This window comes from Echinops telfairi, unplaced genomic scaffold (genome assembly GCF_000313985.2).
Source record: "Echinops telfairi isolate 266 unplaced genomic scaffold, ASM31398v2 ScPeMD7_60;HRSCAF=208, whole genome shotgun sequence".
Taxonomy (NCBI): Eukaryota; Metazoa; Chordata; class Mammalia; order Afrosoricida; family Tenrecidae; genus Echinops; species Echinops telfairi.
In genome coordinates this window covers 37,127,412-37,141,244 of record NW_022103958.1, presented here as the reverse complement: position 1 = coordinate 37,141,244, position 13,833 = coordinate 37,127,412, and the positions used below count along the sequence as shown (strand labels likewise).

Below are 13,833 nucleotides of genomic sequence, written 5' to 3'. Positions count from 1 at the left end.
TAGCCTCATTAAGAATAATAATAATGGCAAAAAAACCAATTTTGAAATTCATAGCCAGTTTACTAATAAAGGCCCAAACCTGGACATATCCTGGGTCTATCAACAGGAGAATCAATAAGTAGTTTACTCACACAATGAATCAAGAAACCGTTGCTGTCGAATTATTTTGACTTATGGTGACTTCATGCATGTCGGGGTAGAATTGTGCGACATACTGAAAAAGCCACTGCCATTGAGTTGATACCAACCTTATAGGACAGGTTAGAGCTGCTTCTGAGGGTTTCCCAGCCTGGCATTCTGTATGAGAGGAGACGTCTCAGCTCTCTCCTGAAGAGTGGCAGGTGAGTTCAAACGGCCCTCTTTGCAGTAGCAGCCACCAGGTAGCTCCCCTGCCCTCCATGAGGTAATAAAGCAAAACCAAAAAATGTGTATTGTGTATTAGGTAGGGTTAATGTTTCAGATCATCATTTTTATATTTAGACAACTTGTCAACCCTCTCAATGACTTCCCTGCCCGTTCCAAATACGATCTTCCTTTACACTTCATACTACCCGTGTACAGGCTAGCCTATCGCTTCCCCTGTCCTCTCTCCCTCTCATCCATGGTGACCATCAAACATCGGTTTCTTTCTAAGTGAACAAGCTTAACCTTGATTTTTTGGTTTCGTTTATGACATACAATGTCTGCTCTTTTGTGATGGCTGACTTCACTCCATCCAATGTCCTCTAATCCATCCATGTCATGATGTGCTTCACAGTTTAACTCTTACCTTTTCGCAATGACCAGCACTCCATTCTGTGTATGTACCAACGTTTGTTTCTCCATTCTTCTACTCACAGGTTGTTCTCACGGGTGTCTACAGGTTGGACACTTCACAGTCTCGGTACTCGCTCCAGTATTTGTTATTTTCTGGTGTTGTTTTAAACTGTTCTATCAATTTGGTGTCAGGTGGTCACTGTTGTCTTGATTTGCATCTTTCAAATGGCTTGTCATCTCAAGCATTTATCCATATATGTTTGCTGCCTCAATGTTCTCTTCGGTGAACTGTCTGTCCATGTCCTCTGCCCATTTTTATATTGAATTCTTCTTTTTCTCATTGAAGCGTTGCTTTTTTCTGAAAGATTTTAGCGATTAGTGTCTATATCATGCCCATTCCCCCACCATGTCCCCCCCTTAAAAAAACCTTTTTTGAGGAAATCTTGTGGTCACCTAAGTGTCTTTTGATTACCTAAGTCCTCTATTTTGTCTTCTGCCTTGCGTGTGTGTTTGGTCATGCGTGATTGTGTGTGTGCCATGGATCACGGCCCTTCAGTTTGTCCTTATTTTCTCATTGGTAATCCTTTCAAAGAAGTAACTTCTTGTTTTATTGATTTTTCTATGGACTTTGGATTTACTTCGGCTTTCATCTAATTATCCTTGTTCTGGTGACGGAAAGCTCATTTTGTTGCTCTTGTTCTAATTGTTGATTATGTTGAGTTAAGGTGTTATTTTATTAAATTAGCCTCATTTTTATTTTTTGTACTTTCCAGATATTTACTTTTATCATCTGCAAATAGAAATAATTCTGTCTCTTCATTTCCATATCTTTTGCCTCTTAATTATTCCTTCTGGTCTAATTGCATTGGCTATAATGTCTAATAGGAGTCCTGGTGTGGTGTTGGATTACATGTTGTGCAGCTAACCAAAAGACCAGCAGTTAGAAACCACCAGGCTCCTCTTAGGGAGAAGTTGGGGCTTCCACTCCAACAAGGAGAGTTGTTGAAACCCAGAGGCTGATGTAGCTCTCTAGCGTCAAGGCTCTAGAGCTCCCCCTTCTGTCATCTATTTGAAGTATTTTAAAACATGGAGCTTCCTGAAATGGGCTGGCTCCTCTCCCCTTTCCATTCTTCTTCTTTTTCAGAATGTTTTAAAATTTTATTTTACAAGTAGTACCTTTAAAAAATATTTTTAAATAATAAAACAAGTGACTTCAGTTTACAGCGCCAAGGCATATTGTTTCAGGTGTCATTACTGTACCTTCCCCCTATTTATTAAGTCAAACCATTTCAAGCTCTTCAAGCTCGTAAATTCGCAATGAGGCGTAGAAGCCCGACCAGGAGGGGAGAGAGTGTTCTGGGGAGAAGGGGACGGACAGCAGGACTCCTCCGTGGTGTCGTTTATAGAGCACCCGTGCTCCACCGTACAAATGGGTTCCTCCTGAAAGTGGGAGTGTGATCACTCGGGGCCTCTGGCTGGGGCTGCTTTAGTCTCCCGAGGCGAATGGAGGGTTGTTCCGGGCCAGGAGTCCAGCCGTGCCTCCAGCCCCTATGAGCTACTCTGACCAAGCTGTTGGGAAGCCCCGCTTACAGGAGGAATGGCCATTCCAGCATAAACCTGTCCTTAATCCTACGCAGACGCTCTTTTCCTTCAGGGGATGGCGAGTCCTAGGTCGTGGCCTGAAGCACATGTCCTGAGGGGCTTCCTCTGGGGGAGCCCTCGGCCCTTCATTCTGATCACATCTCTAAAAGCTGTTCCGTTTCTTGAAGGGCGGTTGTAAAATCGTTCACTTTGTTGTTACATATGCTTTGCTGTTCGAGGAATCGGAGCCGTTCTTCTTTTGTCTTCAGCTTTACCTTTAAGGCCTGTAACTCTTCCATCTGCTTCTTGGCTGTTTCATTAAAAAGCTTCAGCTCGTCTTGCAATGTTTCCAACAGCAACACAGAGTCTGTGAGATCCGGACTGGATTCCTGCTGCCACCCCAGGGCCTCACTCCCTGGGTGCATGCCCTTGCTCTCCAAAATAGCCAAACAATTGTCCTGAAACTTCTCCAGCAGCTCCACCTTCCGAGTCAGGTCTTTCAGCTCTCCCTGAGTTTCAGTCAATTTCAGGTGCAGCTGCTTGTTGACTGACTCTAAGAGCTGATTCTTGTCTTTGAGCTCCTCTTCCGGTTTCTGCTTAATCAATGGTTTGCAACTCTTCATGGTGTTCTTCCTAGTGGCAGTGTCTGCAGCTCTCGTCTGCCCGTTTTCTCGTCTTGGTTTGATGATTTTTGTCATCTCGGCCTCCGAACCGCCCGAATGGAGCAGTTTGGACTTCACGGGCAGTAGACTTTTAGACGTAACTCGAGATTGTCTGTCTGCGGGCAAGCGCCGTTCAGCAACGAGGGGGGCTGCAGCGCGTACACTGTCTTCACCACGCTGGTCATGGTGACGAGGTGGTACGGCGGGGCTCTGGCGGATGCAAAGGGGTGGTTAAGTAACGCTGGGCGGCGGGGCGCATCGCCCGCGGCAGGGCCTCCCACCCACCCGGCCGCCCCATCGGGCAGCTGGGGATCCCAGCTGGTTCGGGGTTAAGGGAAGGCGCGGCCTGGCCAGCCGAGCAGCCCTATCTGGGACGGTCTTTACACTTGCACTTGGCCCCAAAGCCCAGAAGTGACCTGGAATGATCTCCGGTCCTGCCCAGGCCCCTGTTCCCGGAGCACCGCACCCAGGAGCTCGCTGCTCCCACGGGCAGTCCACCTCGATCTCTTTCAAAAGACGCTCCCTCTTCTTTTTTTTAAACAAATCATTTTATTGGGGCCTCTTACAGTTCTTATAAGAATCCATACATCAGTTTTATCAAGCACATTTGTACATATGTTGCCATCATCATTTTCAAAACATTTTCTTTCTACTTGAGCCCTTGGTATCAGCTCCTCTTTTTCCCTCCCTCCCCCACCCTCTCACCCTCGTGACCCCTTGATAAACTGTAAATCATTATTAACTTCATACTTTATACCATCTTCTGTGGCCCTTCACTCATGTTTCTATTGTTCCTCTCCCTGGGGTGGAGGGTTATACATCGATCATTGTGATTGGTTCCTCCTTTCTCCCCCTTCTCCCTATACCTTTCCTCTACCCTCACTACTCGCATTTGTTCCTGAGGGGTTTCTCTGTCCTGGATTCCGTGTGTCTACAGCTCTTCTCTGTACCAGTGTACATGCTCAGGTCTAGCCAGATTTGTAAGGTAGAAGTGGGGTTATGATAGTGTGTGCGTGTGTGGGTAGGGGTGGGGAGTAATAAAGAACTAAAGGAATGTGTTTTTTCCGTGCTATAATGCACCTTGGCTGGCTCATCATTTTCAAATTTTAGCAGTTTCAGCAGAGAAAGGACATAGAAATAATTCAATATAAGAATCAGTTCCAAAAGAATTAAACTTGGCTTCTGTTAGGGGGAAAAAAACAACACCTTACTATGTAGAAAAGAAACCTGGGGGTGGGGGTGGGGAATCTGACAAGAGGGAATTCATCTCTATTGTTATCTTTCTCTGGTCTCTGGGCCTTTCCTCACTGGTATTCCTGTATTCTAGAATATTCTATCTCTCTAATGCCTACACAGTCTTCCAGTCTTAACTATCACCTTTTTTCAGGAAACATTATCCAACTCCTCTTAGAACATGAAAGGTGTTCCTTTTACGTGTGTCTTGGCATTTTGTACTTTTCCGACTGTAGCATCTTCTAAATGCTACCCTAGCAGCTTACAGAAACATCTCTCTTCTTCCACACCAGGCCTGGCGAACCATGAAAACAGGGGTGGATTATTCTAGCTCACCTGGATATTTCTAGTGCCTAGGACACAGTATACACTCAGGAGAAAATAATGGATGCAGAAGGAAGTCCCTACAGAGACTTAAGAATGTAAGCGGCCCAATATGAAGAGCCTCAATAAAGCTGCAGGGAACCTTATTTAGTGCACTAACAGAAAACAAAAACAAAAACCCAACTTATTGCCAAGGAGTCAATTCCAACTCATAATGACAGTTTGGGTCATTGTTCAGGTGCTAACCACAGGTCAATGGTTTAAGACCCCAGCTGCTCCCTGAGAGAAAAATGAGACTTTCTACTCCCATGAAGACTTACAGTCTCTGAAACACCCAGGAGTGTTCTGTTCAGTCCCAGAGGGTCACTATGAGGACTGGAAAGGGGAGAGGCTGAAAACCTAGACCAGTGGCTCTCAACCTTCCTAATGTCGCGACCCTTTAATACAGTTCCTCATATGGCGGTGACCCCCAAACCAGAAAATTATTTTCATTGCTATTTCATCACTGTCATTTTCTTACTGTTATGAGTCGGGCGACCCCTGTGAGAGGGTCATTCCACCCCAAAGGGGTCGCGACCCACAGGTTGAGAACCGCTGTTCTAGATGCTTCTTTTTAATCTCAAGGATTGCCCCAAGAGCAAGCAGTCCCCTCCCTGGAGCGCATATGCTTTTGGTTAGGCTCGGTGGTGTCCATCCGGTCTTCTCAGTGGTTGGCAGATGCTGGCAGGACGAGAGTAGATCCCAGGAGTCCGAGATGACAAAGGAGGGTTCCTGAGGACACTGCTGCTGTCACCCAGCCACAGGAGATCGACATCTAACGGAAGTATAAATATTGATATGTCCAGTATCCCATAATGGAACGCTCTAAAAGTCTTATTTCATCTCTAAATTCCAATGAAAACATAAAAATAGTGCATCTGATTCAGCACCCAGGCATTAGAATAACCTAATCTGGTAATTACAAAAGAATCAATCAGAATCTTGGCATCTATCAGAGAACAGACATTACTTGGTTGTTATTCCATAAAAAAGAAAGCCAGGGGGGAAAATCGATGACAAGACAGACTGGCACCAACACTTCTTAAAGAAAACTCCTTGGAGTTGAAGGAAACAGAGCCCAGTGGAGAGATGGCCGTAGGAGACGCAATGATAGCCCTGACGCGCACAGTTACAACCTCGGCAGCCGGTCTCTCACACACATGTTGGGCCTGATCTGGTTTTCAGTGTGTTTGTTCTTGCTCTTCATGGGGTTTAGCTCTGATATAGTTTGTCATTGGGGACAGCCCTCTTGAATTTTTGCTATGTGCTTTTCGGCATATGAAACCCCGGATTGGCGAGCCTCTAGAGACAGCAAGTGGAATAAGGGGGTGTGGAGGAGGGGAGTGGGGAGTAAAGAGGCGATGACACCAAGGAGTTCCAGCAGAAAGAGGATGTTTGGAAACTGATTGTGGTAGCAATTGTAAAATACTGCTGATGCGATTGAACTATGCAATGACGCGATATCTGTATTATGTCCCAATAAAAAGGTTTTGGGGGAAAAGGAAAAAAACCAAACCAAATTGTCTTGCATTGTGTCCTAAACCTATGTTTTCCATAAGTGGTCTAGGGGCTTATTCTATCAGAATAACCTGGGTACTGGCATAAGACACAGTCCCAAGCCCCAACTGTGGTGGTGGTTGTTGCCATTGGGTCGGTTAGGTGCCATCGTGTCGGTCCTCACCCATAGCGACCCGTGCACAGCAGGATGAAACACTGCCCGGGCCGGCACCGTCCTCACACTGTTCTTGTGCTTGCGCCCTGATTGCAGCCACTACGATCTGATGACTACGGCGGACCAGACCCGAGCACAGGCCTTGTCAGTTGACTCATAGACATGAGAAAGTGAGGCAGGGAACAGAGACGACTAGATGCATTTTAATTGAAGTATCTGTGGAGAACATGGAATGTGCTGTGCACTGGCCCACAGTGAATGCTTGTGTAATCCTAGAAATACAACAGGATGTGCCTGAGGAGGAAGGACGGTGAGATTTTGTCTTGGTTGCTTTGGACCTGTCCTCGATGCTTCCTCCCCCCACTATCATGATCCCAATTCTACCTTACAAGTCCGGCTGGACTGGAGGATGTACACTGGTACAGGTAGGAACTGAAAACACAGGGAATCCAGGACACATGAACCCCTCAGGACCAGTGGTGAGAGTGGCGATATGGGGATGGTGGCGGGAAGGTGAGGGAGAAAAGGGGAATTGATGACAAGGATCTACATATAATCTCCTCCCTGGGGGATGGGCAGCAGAGAAGTGGGTGAAGGGAGACACCGGACGGTGTAAGATATGACAAAATTATAATAATTTATAAAGTATCAAGGGTCCATGAGGGAGGGGGGAATGGGGAGGGAGGGGAAAATGAGGAACCAATACCAAGGGCTCGAGTAGAAAGCAAATGTTTTGAAAATGATGATGGCAACAAATGTACAAATGTACTTGACACAATGGATGGATGGATGGATTGTGATAAGAGCTGTACGAGCCCCCAATAAAGTGATTTTAAAAAAGAGAAAAAAATCAATAACTAGAAAAACAGGTAGTAAAGTAGAGGGTCAGTGAATTAAAATGGATTGACCCAATAATCATAACCCTGGACTTAAAACTAATGATCGTGGGGACAGTCCATGTCAGGGCAATATTTCATTTTGTTATATATAAGGTGGCCATGATCATTACATTTTCTGTGCCGGCATGGCTCCTGTAGGAATGTATGGGCAGAGTTTAGCCTGTCAATCAGGTCACAGCTTGACTGGAGGGCAACCGAGATAATGGCTTTCTGAGATCAGCCTCCTTCTCTCTTTCTCCCTGGAGGCAGGCCGCAACACTCTCTCTGTTTCACCTTCCTGGTGACAAGTTGATGGCAGCCAAAACCCTGAAGATGCATCCACCGCCATTGGACGTGCAACACTTGCACTCACCAACCATTCTGCATTCTGCATCATTGAATATGGCTCATGAGTCTGAAGAGGGATTTATGGACTAGTATCAGACTTATGGGCTAATATTGAACTTATGGACTTGATCTAGACTGGGCTGGGATGTTTTCTTAATATACAATAACTCTTTGATATAAAGCTTTTTCTTAAACATATAAGTGTCCTTGGATTCGTTTCTCTAGTCAACCTGGTCTAACACAGTGGCCGTGAGTCAGAACCAACTCAGCAGCGACTAACAACATTAATAATTATATGGGGCACGAGGTGTAAGCGGGTACTTTTCTGGGAAAACCCAAATGTGTGGTCACTCTGCCATGGAAGCCCACGGTGCATGCAATTCTGGCAGTGGATCAACTGTGAGAGAGAGGGGAATTCATTTCAAATCTCCGAGTCTCAGCTTTTCCCTATGTAAAATGAGAAATAGTGTGTGGGGCCTATCTGGTTTCTCCATAGTCTCTAATTCTGATGCACCGATTTATTTAATGTGACTCTACCTTTCACCAAATAACTTTTTCCTAATGGGTCTGGGTAAGAGAAAGTGGGGGAAGATATTGATAGGTTTATAGGATTCAATGGTCAGCGATTGTTTATAAGGTCAGTTGTAATTATAAACACTTGGAACCCTAACATGCCGGTTGGTAAATTTTGCCACCACCTGCTGGGTATAAAATGATCTACCTGCACCATGAACCTCTTCAATCCAGAGACAGGGTTGTGACACCAGAGAAGCATCAAAGAAGTGCGCAGGAAGGGACTCAGCAGAGCCAAAGCGTGAGACAGAGTTGTGGCTTCCAAGCCCACCGAAGGAGTAAAGTGGAGACCCTTCCGGCTCTCTTGAGGAGCATGGTGCTAAGCTTGTCCCATGGAGCTGGCGGGGAGTACCTTCAGGCTGAGGCTTTTCGTGGAGTGGCGTCCCGTGTCGGCTTTTAGCAGCACTTCACAAAGCTTTGTAGCAGTGTCTGAGCAGGCAGAGGCCAAGGGAATTCATGGCTGAGAGGGCAAGGCCCAGAGCGAGGCCTGTGTGTAGGGATGTCTGGGAAGAGGCCATCCGGACAGCAGATGTGTGTCTTGAAGCATACCTGATGCTGAAGTCCAGCCTGTTATCTTCCTAATGCTAAAGCCCGTGATTGGGAGTACCGTCTGTGAGCTGTGCGGCCCATACAATGAGTTATCAGCCCAGCTGAGAAGTAGAGTTCTGTAGGAGGGGCGGTTGGGATGAGAATTGATAAAAAAAAAAGGGCTTTCTACTCCCACAAACACTTATACGGAAACCCACAGGGGCAATTCTACCCTGCCCTATAGGGTTGCTATGAGTCAGCATCCACTCGATGGCAGTGATTTTTTTTTTTTTTTTACTTATTAATGCTGGGGCATCGGGTAATAAAGAATTTAACCTTGCCCAGGAGAGTGTTAAAAAGCAAAGGTGTCACTTTCAGGACTTAAAAAACGATTGCCTGTTCAAGCTCCTCATAGGCATATGAAATCTATTTTGGGAGAAGTACAACCAGGATGTTCCTTAGAAGCAAGAATGGTAAGATTTTTGTCTCACATGCTTTAGAGATAATACTTGGAGAGGTCAGTCCTTGGAGAAGAACTTCAAGCTTGGTAAAGTAAAGAGTCCTTGGAAGAAGACATCAGACTTGTGCATTTCAAACCACGCAGGATTCCCTTGTTCTGTTTGCACAAGTGCCTCTTGAGCCATGGATAGCTTGTGCATGAGCACCCGGATTTCACTGTAAATGTTCTGATGTTAGTATTATCCTTACAGCTTAGTAATTTGCCAAGTCAGTGGATATAAACTTCCTTGCTTAATTTGTGTTTTCGTATTGTTTTCCATGTTTGCTTGCTAGCTACATTCTTTTTTTTAAAATCATTTTATTGGGGGCTCGTACAGTTCTTAATCACAATCCATACATACATTCATTGTGTCAAGCACATTTGTACATTTGTTGCCATCATCATTCTCAAAACATTTGTCTTCTACTTGAGCCCTTAATATCGGCTCCTCATTTTCCCCCTTCCTCCCCTCAATGAACCCTTCATAATTCATAAATTATTATTGTTTTGTCATATGTTACACTGTCCGATGTCTCCTCTCACCTACTTCTCTGTTGTCCATCCCCCAGGGAGGAGGTAATGCGTAGATTCTTGTAATTGGTTCCCCCATTCCACCCCACAGTCCCTCCACCCTCCAGGCATTGCCACTCTCACCACTGGTCCTGAAGGGGTCATCTGTCCTGGATTCCCTGTGTTTCCAGTTGCTATCTGTACCAGTGTACATTCTCTGGTCTAGCCAGATTTTTAAGGTAGAATTGGGATCATGATAGTGGGGGGAGGAAGCATTTAAGAACTAGAGGGAAGTTATATATTTCATCGTTGCTACCCTGCACCCTGACTGGCTCATCTCCTCCCCATAACCCTTCAGTAAGGGGGTTTCCAGTTGCCTACCGATGGGCTTTGAGTCTCCACTCTGCACTCACCCTCATTTACAATGATATGATTTTTTGTTCTTTGATGCTTGATACCTGATCCCTTCGACAGCTTGTGGTCACACAGGCTGGTGTGCTTCTTCCATGTGGGCTTTGTTGCTTCTGAGCTAGATGGCCGCTTGTTTACCTTCAAGCCTTTAAGACCCCAGAGGCTATATCTTTTGATAGCTGGGCACCATCAGCTTTCTTCACCACATTTGCTTATGCACACATTTGTCTTCAGTGATCATACTGGGAAGGTGCATATATAGGTTTAGTATTAAGGCAGCAGATGGATATTGGGCCTCCACTCAAGTACTTACTCAATGCAAGAACACGTTGTTCTATTAAATTGGCATTCCATGATGCACAATCCATCCTGGAATGCCTATTTTATTAAAAATTTAATATTCATGCAATGGTTTGTAACAACAAATAGGTGCTACTTTGTGGCACAAATCAGAGCATTATATTATTATTATATGTTAATGATACTTTAGTATGTCTAAAGGTCAGCAGTTCAAGGCCACCAGCTGCTCTGTGGAAGACAGAAGAGGCTTTCTACTCCCACCAAGAGTCACCGTCTCAGAAGCGCACAGGGGCAGTTCTACCCTGTCCTGTTGGGTTGCTATGAGTCAGTGTGGGATCATGGCAGTGAGTTTGGCTTTTGTTTTTAAACTGTGCTGGAACTCTGGGTGGTACAAATGGTCAACTCACTTGGCCACTAGCCCAAAGGCTAGAGATTTGAGTTTAAGCATTGGTGCCTCAGAAGAAAGGCCTGGCAATTTTATTCTGGAAAAAAAAATCAGTTATCACCCAGAACAAAAAATCATGTCAATGTGAATGAGGGAAGGGGAGGGGTGTATGGAGTGGAGGCCCAAAGCCCATCTGTAGGCAACTGGACATCCCCTTACAGAAGGGTCCCAGAGAGGAGATGGGCCAGTCAGGGTGCAGTATAGCACTGATGAAACATAAACCTATCCTCTGATTCTTTAATGCTTCCTCACTCCCACTATCATGACCCTAATTCTACCTTACAAATCGGGCTAGACTAGAGCGTGTACATGGGTACAGATAAGAGCTGGAAACACAGGGAATACAGGACAGATAAACTCCTTGGGACCAATATTGAGAGTTGCCATACCAGGAGGGGAAGGGGAAGTTGGAGGGAGGAAGGGGGAACCAATCACAATAATCTACTTATAACACCCTCCCAGGGGGATGGACAACAGAAAAGTGGGTGAAGGGAGACAGACAGTGTAAGACATGGAAAAATAATAATAATAATAATCTATAAATGATCAAGGGTTCATGAGGGAGGGAGGGGGGAGGGAGGTAAGGAGGGAAGAAAATGAGGAGTTCAGGGTTCAAGTAGAAAGCAAATGTTTTGAGAACGATGATGGTAACAAATGTACAAATGTGCTTGACACAATGGATGTATGCATGGATGGTGATAAGAGTTGTACGAGCCCCCAATAAAGTGATTTTAAAAAATCAGTTATCAAAACCCCTGGAGCACAGTTCCATTATGACACACATGTGGTCACCACGCCTCAACAACCACTGCCTTTTGGTTCTAACCTTTGCCTAGGACGACATCCAGGAGCCGTGTTGCCATGGGAGAGGCGCTGGGCTGCAGCCACAAGGTTAGAATCGGCTTGGTCGGCGATGAGGTTGGTTTAAGCTTGATGTTTTGATCAGAAGGGGGCCTGGTTGCAAAGGGGTAAAGGACTCAGTTGTAAACCAAAAAGTTCCATGTACAAATGCGCTTCACACAATTGATGTGTGTTTGGATTGGGATAACAGTTGTATGAGCCCCTAATAAAATGTTAAAAAAAAAACCCCCAAAAGTCCCGTAGTTCAAGCCCAACAGCTGCTCCTCAGGAAAAAGAGTGGCAGTCTGGCTCGTTAAGGTTTGCAGCCCTGTGACCCCTGTGGGGTAGTTCTACGTGTCCTATTGGGTTGCTATGAATTGGAATTGACTCATTGGCAATGGGTAGGTTGTGATGACTCAGGAATAACTTAGCCCTGCCCCAAGATACCCTTTAACACTGAGTATTTATCCATTTATTCATCTATCCATGCATCCATTTCAATAATTGGGTTTTCTTCTTGCCTATTTATTCTATTCTTGGGATACATCATTTATCTTATGCTAGAGCCACAGTATTTCAAAAATCACTTTGCAGTGTGTTTTGATAGCTTTCAGAGTGATGTATGTCGCAGAGTTCTTCTCTTGGTTACTTACTTTCCGAAATGAATTTTAGAACCTCTCTATTTATTATCATAGAAAACATGTTTAATATTTCTAAACCAGTCTGAAGAGCTATGACATCTTTATACAGAAACAGTAGCTGAATATTCTGTCTCAGAAACAGAAAGTTCAAGAAGGATGGAGCCTGAGGAAGGAAACAGGGTAAAGAATAATCTAGGGTCTGTTAAGGCAGTGGTTCTCAACCTGTGGGTCGCGACTCTTTCACAGGGGTCACCCGATTCATAACCGTAGCAAAATTATAGTTATGAAGTAGCAACAAAAATAATTTTTATGGTTGCAGGGTCCCCACAACACAAGGAACTTTATTAAAGGGTTGTGACCTTAGGAAAGTTGATAACCACTGTCGTTAGGGTGAACCCCAACTAAGTACTCCATGTAGCAGGAGCACAAGTTCCTGTGGCGATAGCCCCAGAGAGAGGATAAGCACACAGCTTGTTCTTCAGATCGAGCAACAAGAAACGACCTTGGGCCTTGAGACTGAAGGCCATAATTCTGGCCATATCCACCTTCTCCCATTTTGTCATTGTAAGGAGTTATCTTCAGCAAAGGGTCACGCAAAAACAGTTCACAGCAGTACAAGGGCAGGAAGCTGCCCCCCAATTCAGGCTGGATTCTGAAGAGGACATGGCATAAGGGATTCCACTGCTGATTTCAGATGGATCCCGGCTGAAAAACAGAAAAAAACAGAAAGAGGTTTACTTGTGTTTTATTGACTATGCAACAGCTATTCGATGATGTGGATCATAACAAAGAACTCCAGGGGACTTCACTGTCCCCCTCAGCATCTGTTCATAGACCAAGAGGCAGCCATTTGAATAGAGCAAAAGCATACTGCCTGGTTTTAAATCAGGCAAGATGTCCATCAGGATTGTATTCTTTCACCCTATGTATTCAATCTCTATACTGAGCAAATCATCCAAGAGGCTGGACTATAGGAGGAAGAATGTGGCATTGGGAGTGAAAGAAGGCTTGTTAACAATCTGTGACAGGCGGATGACATTACCTTCCTGATGAAAACTCAGAGGATGTAAAGCGCTTGTGGATCAAGAGCAAGGGCTACAACCATCACAATGAATTGCAACTCAATGTAAAGAAAATCGAAATCCTCCCCAATGGGCCATTAGACAACATCCTGACAAATGGAGAGAAAAAAGTCATCGCAGTACCATTGCTGCCTGACTGCGGGGGAGGGCTTCCACATTGGCTTTGGGGAGAGGGATACAATTTCATCCATGGCGGGATCATCTATACTTTGACCAACTCATCCTCTCCTTTTCTCCTTTCAAGAGAAGTATTTGCGTTTATCTTTGTAACTTTCTCATTTCATCACTTTCTTATGTGAAAGACAGCAATGTTAGGTTAGATGGGCAAAAATCAAAGGCCTTCCTCCCTTAGTCCAAGTCATCAATGATGGAAATTAACAAGTGCTGTACTTTAAGCTAATGACTTACAGATGTTGTCTACTATGAATAGACATAACTTTAATAGAAGGACCATTAGAGTAAATTGAATAGCTTTAAAGGAGTGAGAATTTGAGCATATATTATGTTTTAT

The 13,833-nt window shown here is 44.8% G+C and overlaps 1 protein-coding gene across 1 annotated transcript; it reads right to left on the bottom strand.

Annotated features, from left to right (window-relative positions):
- Positions 1 to 2,492: 2,492 nt before the first annotated feature.
- LOC101659143 (small kinetochore-associated protein-like) lies at positions 2,493 to 13,513 on the bottom strand. Its single transcript, XM_030885867.2, is given in 6 exon segments — positions 2,493 to 3,127; positions 3,130 to 3,209; positions 3,466 to 3,527; positions 8,419 to 8,495; positions 11,586 to 11,713; positions 13,446 to 13,513. Coding segments are annotated over 6 exon segments (1,050 nt in total).
- Positions 13,514 to 13,833: the final 320 nt, after the last annotated feature.